This window comes from Aspergillus uvarum (assembly GCF_003184745.1).
Source record: "Aspergillus uvarum CBS 121591 unplaced genomic scaffold BO82scaffold_5, whole genome shotgun sequence".
Taxonomy (NCBI): Eukaryota; Fungi; Ascomycota; class Eurotiomycetes; order Eurotiales; family Aspergillaceae; genus Aspergillus; species Aspergillus uvarum.
In genome coordinates this window covers 609,810-622,577 of record NW_020291302.1, presented here as the reverse complement: position 1 = coordinate 622,577, position 12,768 = coordinate 609,810, and the positions used below count along the sequence as shown (strand labels likewise).

The window sequence follows — 12,768 nt, the reverse complement described above, 5'->3', positions numbered from 1 at the left end:
CCTCTGGATCCTCTGGATCCTCTGTGCATTTGCCGATTGCATTGGTTGGTTCTCCATCTTCGACCCGGGCTTCTCTTCTGTGAAGATGAATTCATCGTTGTTATTGTGGGGTTGGGCTTGGGCTTGGTATGAGAGAACAGCTTCAAAGCGGTATGGTATGTAACTCTTTTGGGTGGGTGGGCGGGTGCAGCAGCAAGCAAGTGAAGAACAAGAATATTCGAGTTGTCTAAGTAACGTCAGTTGGGGCAAGTAAGGTCTAGGGCACTACCAAGTGATTATCGAAGTCATCGCATCCCTATCTCTATTTCTGGAGTACTCGTAGTTATCGCGCGCCCCTCCTTCTATCTCCCCTCCACCCCCCTATCTGACAGCCCACGGCCACAATTTGGGTGGTACGTACTCCAGCCCGGTCGGTGACTGCGGGGCCATTCACCCACAAGAATCAGATTGTAATCCATTATCTATTGATTGATCTTTAAAAGGGTACTTTGTAAGGAAAGTAAAGTACTTACTGTAGTAGCGACTATGGAGGTCATGGATACAGCGCCCATCTTAATCAAATTGAATACAATTTCAATTGATGTGTTGGATCATTGCGTGCGAACGCTCCACAGTGAGAGGGGAGGACGCGAAAATACTCGAGCGACAGCAAAGCTGAAGAAGGTTAGACCAGCCAACCTCTCCGTCCCTCCGTCTCTCTGCCTTCTCGGTGGTTGTCTTCTCTCTCTCTGTGTGTGTGTGTGCTGTGATAATCATCAATCAAATCACACGCACCTGGCCCCTCTCTCTCCCTCTCTGTTTCCTTTTTGTCTCTTTTTTTCACTTTTTATTTAATTTTGTCTATTTTCTTTTTCCTTTTTCAGAATTTATTTTTCCTTTCCACTTGTTCTTCTTTCGTCTCGCCCCTCGTCAGCCCCCCCTTGCCCCTCCAACAAGGATGCCACCGACGCTTGAATGCCACGGAGGAACAGTGCCGACATGATTCGTGTGTTCTCTCCCTTCATTTCCACCTGGGATTCTTTTCCCACACAGGCTAAGCCGACTGACTGCTTGGGCCAAACGGGCGTCCATGATTCTGTTCAGTAAGAATCCAGCATGATTCAAGGTCGAGAATCGATATATCGACCATCCTGGTCTCTCCTGCATTGTCATTCTCCTTGGTTTTTCTTTTTCTGTTTGGTGGGTTGATTCATCGAGTTTCTGTTCATTCCCCCTCCTTTCTGAGCAGCATGACGGAGAAGGAGAAACGATGGAACCCGCCACTCCCAGCTACCCCTCCTGTCCCTCTCGAGGTTCCCCTCTTGGATGATGTCCCTCTCACCCCTCCTTGGAAAATCCTACTTACCCCTCCGAAAGCACTAAATCAGTAATACATCGACGCTCCGTCCCTGCCCAGTGGGTGTTCGGAGTTCCCCTGTAAGACAACAGGAATAATCGACACTCCGTCGAGTCCGGAACACGGATTTCGGATTTGAGCAGTAGCAGCGGCATCTAAGATTCTGTGTCTGACTCTCTTGTGAATTTGATCCATGTGCGCACCAATTGGAAGTGACTCCTACAGAGTTGAACTAGTCGGGTGGATCTTAGACAGGACCGAGGAGCGGCCGTTGTTCCAGACCTTCTCCATCTCCATCACCATGACGAGGGATCCTGCTGCTCCTGCTCCTGCTGCTGCTGCTGTTAGTCTTAGTCCCAACCGTGTTCTATAGATACCTGGACAGTCTTCGCAAACCATGTAGGGATAAAGATGGGAAACTATCACCTCCTTGTGCCAAGTCATTCATACCGAATAGTCTCCTCAATCAAAGCATGCTTGGCTGGCTTTTCGAACTACGAAAAAACAAAACACAAAGAAATGCAAAGAAACTCAACAACAGTTACCCGTCACCACGCAGCAAGAGGAGAATATTGCTGACGATGTGATGCCTCTCAGCCTGACAGATCACCACCCGCTCCATCGGGATTCAGTCTATCCACATCTAACTCGAGAATTCATTCAGAAGATTAATGGGTTCTGGAAGTGCATTCGACACATTCGATGTTGCCCCGACCAGAAAAGGAAGTGCATGGACTGTGCGAAAGGCTATTTAGCCCGCCTACACCGTACGGTTCTCCTTTACTTATCCTGAGAGGATGTTGTTTTCACTATTCTTGCCTCCCCCCTTCCCGCCGTCTCAGCTTAAGGTCAGCTGGATCAGCATTGCGCGGGTGCCATCCGCAGATGGAAGACTCAGGTACGCGACAGGACGACTCAACTTTCTTCTTTTCAGGTCATCGTCGTTCGCCACCGCGATTGGCTTTGTTGTTTTTACGTAGTACTCGGTTTCAGATATGCCCAGTGTGGCTGCTCAAGTATGTGTCTTGTGTGTTCGCGCATGAAGGGCACCACGATACCCCTCCCTTCAACCTGGACATACTGTACAGTAAGTACATACACACTACCTTAAGAAAGCAACGAAGAAGTTCGGCGCGACCCAGCTGGGCCCTAATTCAGACTGCATGACTGCATCATCATCATCATCATCAAACACTATTGTTTCTGTTTTTGGTAATTCTGCAACCAAGCCAGAGATGCATCGACCTAGCATCGCCCGCCGACCTAGTCTGGTCCCATCTGCAGCCGTGGCATGGGCGAACAGGGCCTTCCTTTTATGGGCTTGTACCGAGTGAGTTTAGTGAGTGGTTTAGTCTCGGAGCGACAGTTCCCTTAGTGGCAGGGCAATTCATCATAGTCGAGGTCATCAATCCATGGCTGCCTGTAAGTCCCCCCAAGCAAGTCAGCAGTCGCGCCTAACCAGCCTCACTCGGAGACGCGCCCTTGTTCCGCGTCAGTCGCTTTGCTCAACTCTTAGTCACTGTACTTGTACATCATCATCATCATCATCATCATTCCCCTCAAGGTCAGATGATGATCGTGGATGACTCTCCAGGTTCTGGCTCTTATCCTCCAATCTTATCAATGCCCAGTTTTCCGTTCGCGCTTGGTTTGTTGCTTCTTCTCCATCTTTCCTTGCACGCCGGATCACGGTTCGAAGGCATGCCATATCAGGAAGAGGGACGCTCTCTCAAGACCCTTCCCTCCTCTCGCCAGCAGCAAGGACTGGGATAATTGATTCCAGTCTTCATCTTAATTATTCTCACCACGACGAGAGATTCCCGTAAAATCCCGGTATGTGGGGCGTCTCTTATGGACCCCGACGCGGGCTGAGTTACTAGGGGAACACACTCACACATGACCATCAAAAGTGGGAACACCCACTGGCAAGTACAAAAGTACCCCGCGAAAGGACTAGACTATCTATTGATTAACTTATTGAAGAGGCGTCGTAGAGTATCTATTCATCGGATCAACTTCAATCTATCCAGATCCAAGCCACACCACATGCATTACACAGCACTCGTACATTTTGTCTAAGCTGTGGATCATTCTTCGCAGTCCTGGAACATTGTGTCCAGTATACGTACGATTATCCATCTTCCTACATGGATGGTGGTTCTGGTTCTGGTTCTGCCTGCACAACATCGTCGACCGGACGGGGCGATCCTCGCTCGCGTCCCCGATGATGTTATTCCACCCTCTTGTCGACGCCCCCCCCCCCCCCCCGTGATTACTATTGACAGACAGCCCTACTTGGACGCAGGGCCCAGGACGGCCCAACCGATTAGTACTACCATGCCTTAATGCAGCATCCAGACTAGCAGTTGGCGAGAAATAGTCCCTCGGAAAATCGGACTACGTGTGTTGCCTCGCTCACCGCTTTGTGTAGTTAATTACTGCCAGGAGCTGCAGGGCTGCGACTGCAGGAATGATAAGAGCGGTGAGTGACCGACCAGACCGTCTATTCCGTCGGACCTCTACATTCGTACAGTACACCAACTCGGCCACTTCTTACACGTCCAGCCGCCTGGATTTACTCAATGGGAAGAGAGGGAGGAAAGAACTCCGAGGAGAGCCAAACCCTGACCAACATCCCGTTACTTCCGATCCACTTTCCGGCCCATGCAGCGGTCCGACCCAGTCAAACTGTGTGTGTTGATGGACTGGTACTTTGTGCCGACTGCTTCTTGAGGCATCAACTGGCTTCGCGATGAGGACGGGAAGAAAGACTCGATTTGAGATAGATAACATGCCAGTTAGGATACTCAGCAGACTTTGATCTTCAGGATCGAAGCAACGCACTCCATCAAACTCCACTACGGAAATCGGGAGTTACGGCCCACGGTCCCGGCCTCCTGGATTGGCGCACGGGTTGAAGGGAGGGGGAAAAGAGGGCCTTTCTTTTCCTATTCGAAAGAAACTTCCGTACATACCGATCCCGCTCTTTTTCTCTCCTTCCATGACCCATCATATTTCACGATCGATTCGAGAGAGATCTTAAGGGCAACATTTTTTGAGTGGCTAATTTCTCCGAGGGGGCATGCTGCTTATCTATCATTCTTTGTTGTTGTTGAACTACCCACTTTCCACATCCTTCCGAGAGGCTAAACGAAAAAGCTAGAAGCATGTCCGGCATCCATCCCAACCATTGAACGGACTCGGAATCTCCATCGTTTCGAAAGAGGACACCAAGAGCAACACATCTCAAGTGAATGGCAAGGGAGAGAGAAGGGGGCCATCACCGACTCAAACTTGAGACGCATCGACATATTTGCACCAACCGTCAGCCAGGACCAGCGGCAGAGAAGGACTTCTCGGTCGAAATGCTTGCTGGGATTCTTTTCTTTTTCTTCTGACGCTGCGGCTACCCGTAAGTTTTTTTTTTCTTCTTCTTCTTCTTCTTCTTCTTCTTCTTCTTCTTCTTCTTCTTCTTCTTCGGTGATGCAGCTAGATCTACCTAGTGGGAGGAAGAGGTCGATCATTCTTATCTGGTTGATGGTCGGTCTAGTAGTCACGGAAGAAGTTCTACCGCCTCCCTACGCCCAGTCTCCGTACTTCGTAGTCCATCTCAAGATGGAAGCTGATGTCCACTGGAATCTTCAACCGTGATCTGGTGGACTATGCTACCCTACCCTACCGAACTCCATCCAACTAGGTATCTTTGCAGGATCCCCGCCAGTTTCGACTTTTGACGCTAGTCCAGGCCACCGCGGCTATCGGTGCATAAAAGCTGTACTGTACAGTGTAGAGTACTTTAGGAAGTAAGTACGAAGTACAGAGTACAGTTCAATGAAACTGCGCAAACGGCCACCAACAAGAAGACAACACAGACCGACTTCCGGGCCCTATCATCAGGGAGTGTACATCTCTCCCGGCCATATCGCGAGTGAGCCATTGATACCTATCAACGCCATCACGCCCTCCTCCCCGAAGACTGACAACTGGAAGCGCAAGCAACCCATCATCATCCACAATCCCGCGTTCGTACTCCGTACACTTACCAGTGGTAAGTCGGTGAAAGAGATTTCTTAGTTACATATCCAGAAAAACATCCGTGCTCAACCCTTTTGCACCGGTTAGTTCTCGCCTTTTGTCTATCGCCGTAAGACACCGTAGTTAGTCTCTGTTGACCGCTTTTACGGATAGATTCAATATAACTTGTCGCCCCGTTCGGGCACTCACCCCGTTCTTACCGTGACCTAGGTAGTTATTGCCAATGCATTCCCTACATCTACTACACAAGTGACTGCTCGGCCCTTTTGCTGCTGCCCCACTCACATCCGACACTCGGGACGCGAAAGCGGGAGTCGATAACTTTCTTTTTGTAGTCTCGCCGTGGGATCTTGTCTCTGTACTTTTGAATCTTGTTGGTTCTTTCGGGCCTGGATTTGTGCGCTGGCTTCGCTAAAGGTTGGGCTGGGTTGGGTGGTCAGGGCAGGGCAGAGCATGGACCGAGTACTTGTACAGTTACTTATGCAGAAGGGATGTACTGTGGTCTCTCCCTCTATTTTTGGAGGCAGAGCTGGGAACTTATCAGGGGAGTGGGTGAGGTTCGGCAGTTGACTGCTTGAGCTTGAGGTTATGTGGGTTTCTTTTGCGTGGGTGGGTACACTCGTTCTATGTGGAATTATAGGTTGGATATAGTGTAGGAGGGCTTTGTAAGGATTACTTATATATACTTATTCAGCCTATCTCCCTACTAGCGAGCACTGAATATATTGTCCCAGCTGAAGCTGTGCCTGGACAGTACCCAACTTAATGATGTGGGTATGTCATTGAGCAGCTATATCCTGCCAGGAACCAAAGTTCATCGTGACAGGCAAAAGTCGGTTCTGGTTGATGGTTGGACTGCACTGAGAGTGTACCATGGTTCGCTCCCGTCCTCTGGGCGGGTGTGGTCCCGTGGTTCGCGGTTACCTTGAATAATGTCTGTCCCTTGCCGAGGCTGTGTTCACTCCAGGTTTGGATTGTATATGGATGCGACGGATGGGTTGTTGTTGAATACTGTATAGTACGTATAGGGTATACTGTTGGGGTATCTTATGATGGCTTTGAACTATTCGCATGTATACGGTGGTGGGGGTAGTAGCGGTGGAATATAAACGGCACCCACCGGGATATATATCTATCGCGACAGAAATCTTGAGATACCAAATATCTTATCCTACACACCCATAAAACACCCAGAGAATCGTGAAGCATAGCATGACACTCCTCTACGTAGTAACACCACGCTTAAACGGTCCTAATATACCTATCCCTCCCAACCAACAACTACCACCAAATGCCCACCATCTTCACTACGAACACAGTAAATTGACATAGTGAACCTCCCCGGAACCGTATGAATAACCACACAACCACCAAAACCGCCGAATCATTATATCATAATATCAATCCCAACCAGCCGAGCCAACCGCGTAAATAATCCGCCTAGAAAAAAAAAAAAAACCTCATTCCCGCCGAGATGCAAAGTTCTAGAACTGCTTACCGCAAAAAACCCACCGAACTTCCCGAACCAACACTGACGCTAAACCAGGAGCCCGGCAATCAAGACGAAACCCGCCTAGAAAAGCGATGAACAGGGGTTTACGCGTCGTTACTTGCTAAAAATCGTCCCCCCCCCCCCGGGCCAAAGACCAAAAATATTAATTGGGGAAGGTAAGTCTGGTTTGTGGATAGTTGGAGAGGAGGAGTTGCTTGCGCCGTAGAAGGGTTCGAGAAGGATAAATGGATGGATGTCCCGGGGAGGGGGTGGGGTGGGGTGGTGAGACTTGGGTTTGCGAACTTGGAGATTGTACGGAGAGACTAGACGGGAAGAGAGAAAACCTCAAACAAGAAGAAAGTAGAAAACGGGATATGCAACGAAAAAGGGGTAAAGGTCAAGGTTCAAGAACTCTGTCTGGATGGCATTTCGTTCGGGGCCACCCTGGCAGAAGAGTGAGAACTCCATGTTGGTCCTGGACTATCGCTGGATTGGGGAATTGAATTGACTATACGCCGCGCGCGACGGGCTCGGAATGGCCGGCTAGCCCAGGCCAGGCACACACCATTCAGAGAGCGAAGGGGATGATCGGGATCATCGTTTCGATGATTCAGCAGCCGGATTTTTCTCTTTTGTCGATGTCTTGGAATGGTTGGTTGGTTGGATGAATGGATGGATGGTGCCTCGCCAGCATTGTCGCTCATCCTGTTATTGATAGGTGTGAATGGATGACCTCAATTGTGGGTGCGTCGGAGAGAGAGTGATAGACAGTCAGCAAAGATGTGGGGTGATGGAGGACGGGGTTCATAGACGTCATGGTCGCCGTTCAGAACGTTAGTCGGTGGCCGATCTATCATACGAATAGACAATTAAGGGATTGCGATTATTCTCGTCGTCTTATAGTTGTCTCGGACTATACTACTAAACTTACCTAGACTGCGCCGGTTTTATGCCGCTTTACTCCCCGTGTGCACACACGGCTAGTGTTTATACATGATTTGGTGTACAAGAGAAAGGTCGGTCTGGGGGTCTGTCTCTCGGTAATCTTCCTCACTGAATGAATGCTTTACCCCTACGTTGCGACGATGGACTATGTGGGATAATTGGTCAGTTCGATTCAATAAGATACCTAGTAGGTACTGACCCGGTCATGGTGGGCTGTGCGTCTAATAGTAAGGCTGTGAGGGATGCTCCCCTCCCTGCAGTTATCCCTCCTTGGTCCCTGTTCTTGATGCATCTTCCCCTTACAGGACTATTTACACCCAGAGTATTAGTGCTAAGCAGAATCATGTGACATGCTATCGGCGGGTTAGACTCTGTGTGTTATTGGTGGGAAGTCAGACATCTTCCTCCTCGTGTCGAAAATTCTCCTTTAAGCTTATTATATCCCGTACTACAGGGGGGTTCGGGCGACAGCTTGGACCGGGGTTTATTGGTGGTGAGCCTTGCGCAACGTGACCCTTCGTTGTCCCTCAGTGAGATGGGTGATTGGAGAAGTCTCTGATGTGTGTGAGCCATTGGTGCTTGATGTCTGATCTCTTACATCTGGTCGTGTCTCTGGCTGGGGGTAGTCGTACTGCAGTGCCGTGTCTTGATATCATATAGTAGTGCCCGGGAACTCAGGTGTTCCCGAATGTCCATCGGTCCGAGAGAACCGAACTAGCCTCAAGACCACGATGCAAGACTGATGGAAATGTGACAAGAACCTGCCTAATCGGAGATTAGACTTGATGAGGAGGATCGAAGATTGCTTCAACGCCACCATCACCATCACTAACAACACCCTCCGTCATGAAGAGTAGGCCGACCCAGTTAGACAACTCTCACATGTCAAGCATCAGCACCATCGACACCCTCCAACCTCGCTTGTACTAAGTACGTACCTCAACTCCAGTCCACGTAAAACCACTTCATCACCACCGCAATCACCCATGCAAGCCCACTTCGCCCCAACTCTGACTAAGAGCCATCCATCGCCTTCCGGGGTCTCCGAGCATAAAACGCAAGCCAAGCCCCCCCCCCAAAATCTGCATGTTTATCTGAAACCCCGCCACGCCTCCCTCGGTAGATTTTCATGCAGGTCGAGGATTACTCAATGCTTATGACATGGAGCACGTGGCGGACACACGGTGTGACACCAGGCCTTGATTCCGGGGAGACCTTCTATCTCCAGTGACTGGTGCGGGAATCTAGGGGGAACGAAGTCGAACGATTTGTCGGGCTCTGTGATGGCCCTGCAGGGTTGGGGCTCGGTGGAACGGGGTCCATCGGACGGGTTTGTTCGGAGCAAGCTCGGGTGGGATTATTCTTGGTGGGTTTGTTTGGTATTCTTATGTAAGTGAAGGGGATTCACATGGGCCATTCACGGACTCGAGGACTTGGTTGGTAGTGGCTGATGGTTGTGCTGCTCTTCATCAGCGCGGTGTCGAAATGGTCTTAGGTGGCCTGGGTAAGAAGGTTAGGATTTGTTTAGAGAATGATCTACTTCTGAGTTGGATTGGGCTGACTGTAATGGGGCTGGGCGCGTGTAGAGGAAGAAGCCTTGTCGTGATGAGTAGGGCTGAAGGAGCAGGGCGTGAGATCTGGGTGAGGAATAGCTTCTCATGCTTGGGGTGAATAGGTTTTCGATGAGTTGTATGAATGTAGTCATCCATTCGGGGGCTCTGAATGGCTCTTTCGCATATTCGCAGCTTGAAAAGGTCGGCGAAGCTATTCGTTTGATGTCTTCATGAGTGAGACCGTGTGACTGACTATTGTGATGTTGCCTTCTGCATTCTGGAACGCAGTAGTGTCTTGCTGTAGCAAGAAGCACATACTGCATTCATGTCAGTGTGTTGACCTCTTCGAAATCGACTTGACGGGTTTAAGGTACACAGAGTAGAGTGCCTGACCCAGTAACATTCTATTGTAAACAAATGATCGTGAGTGGCGGAGAAACAGGTTATGTTGGATTCTTCTGACTGGATTGTGTGGTTCAAGTGACTTACATGTGATCTGACATCTATGGTAAGCTGACCATATGCAATGCAGAAATTGATTCGATATCATGTTGGATGCTTGCGATTGTTGATTTGCCCATGTCAACGTGATAGGTTGTGGTTAGCCGTCCTTGCAGAGCGAGGGCTATATTCCAAGAACAAACTCCTTGATTGACGACGCACATGATTCACTTCCCACTTCAACTCCAACATAAGCCTGCCCCATTCGGTACTTTGATACCAAGCACATCGCTGTCGGAATGACTCGATTACGAGTCAAGCATACAGAGTGTCCCAAGACCGAGATTCGATCCAACTACATCAGATGTGTCGGCCAACATCACGACCACACTGACGCGAGACTAGTGTCATGCACATACGCTGACGTTCTCGACAAGCAAGAAATGAGGGTGACTTATGCACTACACAATGCATTCAAGTTCCAGGGCGAGCTTGTCCTGATAGCCTATCGTCTCATTTGTTCTGTCCCAAGCTGACGAAAGCAGATTTTCCCTGCATGCTTCAATTGAACGACCAGGATTGCTTGCCACACGCATCACTTCCATTCCAGGTGAATTCGACCAAGATCGCCCCGTGACAATATAGAGACAGCTTCGTTGTGGCTGACAATGGCGCCCCAGCTCATGAAACGCGTGCCGCCGTTGATATGCACTTGTCAAACATTATCCCAGTTGGGTCTCAAATAGGTATATGCCGACCGGTACCTACAGTTATTTGCCAATAATAAGAGCAGGGGTTTGTTCCCGTGAAGAAAGTACTCTACCTGTATGTGAGAGAATGTGTGCGTGGGTGTGATCGGAAAGCGCCATATTGACGGCTGCGGCGCTACCTTTCATCTCTCTCGTACTCGTTCGCAACATCTCACCGTACTCTACAGCGATTGATAGGTGGGATATAAAGTACGGTACGGTACTTGGGACCATTCGACTGGCATATACAATGACATCTCAGGGAATAACTAGTGCCTGGAAGGACATGAGTGATGGTATGCAATGTCGTCAGAGGTGGGCGAGAACTGTGAACGGGGCAAAGCTGACTGCCAACAAGAGCTTCCCCCCACCTCCTCGTTTCTTTCCTCAGTATCATCATCAGCCATGGTTGATATGTTGTGGTCGTGCAAGGTCGGGGTTGTTTTCCCGTCGTGTCTCCACCGGGGCAAGGGGCACAAACTTTGCGTCCAAGGTCAGAGTCGCCCAGAGTAGAAGGATTTACTCGATAGTGCATGTATACTAGCAAGAATTGGCCAAAACATGGGTGGGAGGTTTGCTTGAATCTTGACGACGATGATGACGACGGTGATGTTTATGGTGATGATGGACTACCAAACTATTTGTTCTTGTTGTTTACATTCAAGGTTGTTAGTAACTACTTACCCGTTCGGTAAGTTGAGTTAGAGCACTGCACCGGCGGGTGTAGTTAACCTTCCAACTGGGAGAAATTGGGCGGTCCACGGTAACAACAACGGTCCCGCGCCTGGATCGGGAGTCGGGAAAAGAATACCGGCTACAAACGTTCATCGATCAGAATCAGATCAGTCAAAACAAGGAACAACCACAAAAAGGTTCGAGACTCGGCCCTGGGGCACACATTATCGACTGGATCGGTCTGTGCAGAGAGAGAGAGAGAGATTCAATGAACACGAATTCTTCAAATCTTGCTTTGCTCACTCGCACTCAGCCTCCCGCCGTGGCTTGTCGATAACAGATAGATAGATTCCCTACTCCACCAACAAGCCCCTTAAATCAACCCGGTCTCAGATGACAAGAAAGGACATGAAAGTCTCGACTTCCTCTGCCCCATCGCCCACTCCGACTTGTCCCCATAATACGACTGACAAGCGACAAACATGACAGTATCTTTCTGAACTGCTGCAGGCCACACACCGTTTGACTGGCCTACCGGTTCTCTTCCCCCCCATCTGAAAGCCCCATTAGGGTCCGCAAGGCGCACGTACAGGACTTGACGTACTGCCAATGGCAGGCATGACTGCGATGGAGCACGTACGGTACCGCCTGCGCCTCTACAACCTTCTCTTCCAATAGTAACTTCGTGTTCGACCAGTCAGTCCGCCAGAGGGCTGCGGAGGGCTCGTGCAGTTCCACCGCAGCGACAGGTCTGGCGGTACAAGGAGGTCCTCTGTACGTATTGCTGCAGCACTTCTCGCTATCTCTGGAAGCACGTACAGTACGGATGTACTGCACTTCCGACGTACATCCGTATTGAGAGCTCCACTCAACGTTTATGATAGACTGGTCTTGACTAGAAGTAACTTTCTTTCCTTCGGATAGAAGCCGGAAAGCCCTCTTGGAGATTACTAACTCATAGTAAGTTAGTCGGGTAGTGAGTAGTTGAATGAACAATTCCCGACTAAGTTAGTGTCAGCTGCTGGGCAAGGCAGTCAGTTACTATACTTAACCCTCCTGTTGGGTGGCAAAGACAAGGTGAGCAGAAAGAAAATAAGACGATGCGATGCGTAAGTCAATCAAGAGTAGTAGAAGAAAAATTCTGCATTGATTTCTGGCGGCAATAGTTTAAGCAGAGAGATTTATTTTTAGGGCATGCCTTTGCTTGTTTTTTCTTTTTTTTGTCTCTTTTCTTTTCTGTCCAGCGATAATCCAGAAGTACGGATTGACTACTCGTACTAAGCTCACCACAGGTGGCTGCACTCAGCTGCATCGGACAAGAAGAAGCAATCGACCGCAGTGCCCGCGGTGACTGGAACCTAGAAACAATAATAATAATAACTTTAGGGAGCCGTCCAGTACGTACCAGTAATTCACGTCGGCTCGTCCCCATCCATCCGCTCGTGGATGGATCGATATCCAGTCTGGGACTTCGTTGTAACGGGTCGGTAAGAATACGAGTGGTACTGTCACTCCACCTTTTGTCTCTCTCTCTCTCCCCCC

The 12,768-nt window shown here is 49.5% G+C and overlaps 2 protein-coding genes across 2 annotated transcripts; one reads left to right on the top strand and one right to left on the bottom strand.

Annotated features, from left to right (window-relative positions):
- Positions 1 to 1,909: 1,909 nt before the first annotated feature.
- BO82DRAFT_143899 (uncharacterized protein) lies at positions 1,910 to 2,704 on the top strand. The gene has a single exon (XM_025630099.1). The coding sequence runs from the start codon at positions 2,039 to 2,041 to the stop codon at positions 2,501 to 2,503; it is 465 nt and encodes a 154-aa protein (XP_025496178.1). The 5' UTR covers positions 1,910 to 2,038; the 3' UTR covers positions 2,504 to 2,704.
- Positions 2,705 to 4,306: 1,602 nt separating this feature from the next.
- On the bottom strand, positions 4,307 to 5,014 carry BO82DRAFT_143903 (uncharacterized protein). Its single transcript, XM_025630100.1, has one exon. The coding sequence runs from the start codon at positions 4,858 to 4,860 to the stop codon at positions 4,483 to 4,485; it is 378 nt and encodes a 125-aa protein (XP_025496177.1). The 5' UTR covers positions 4,861 to 5,014; the 3' UTR covers positions 4,307 to 4,482.
- Between the last annotated feature and the right edge of the window lie 7,754 nt (positions 5,015 to 12,768).

What these genes read in the sequence shown, in the direction of transcription:
- BO82DRAFT_143899 (XM_025630099.1), top strand. Translation starts at nt 2,039, where the DNA reads ATGTTGCCCCGACCAGAAAAGGAAGTGCATGGACTGTGCGAAAGGCTA.
- BO82DRAFT_143903 (XM_025630100.1), bottom strand. Translation starts at nt 4,860, where the DNA reads ATGATCGACCTCTTCCTCCCACTAGGTAGATCTAGCTGCATCACCGAA.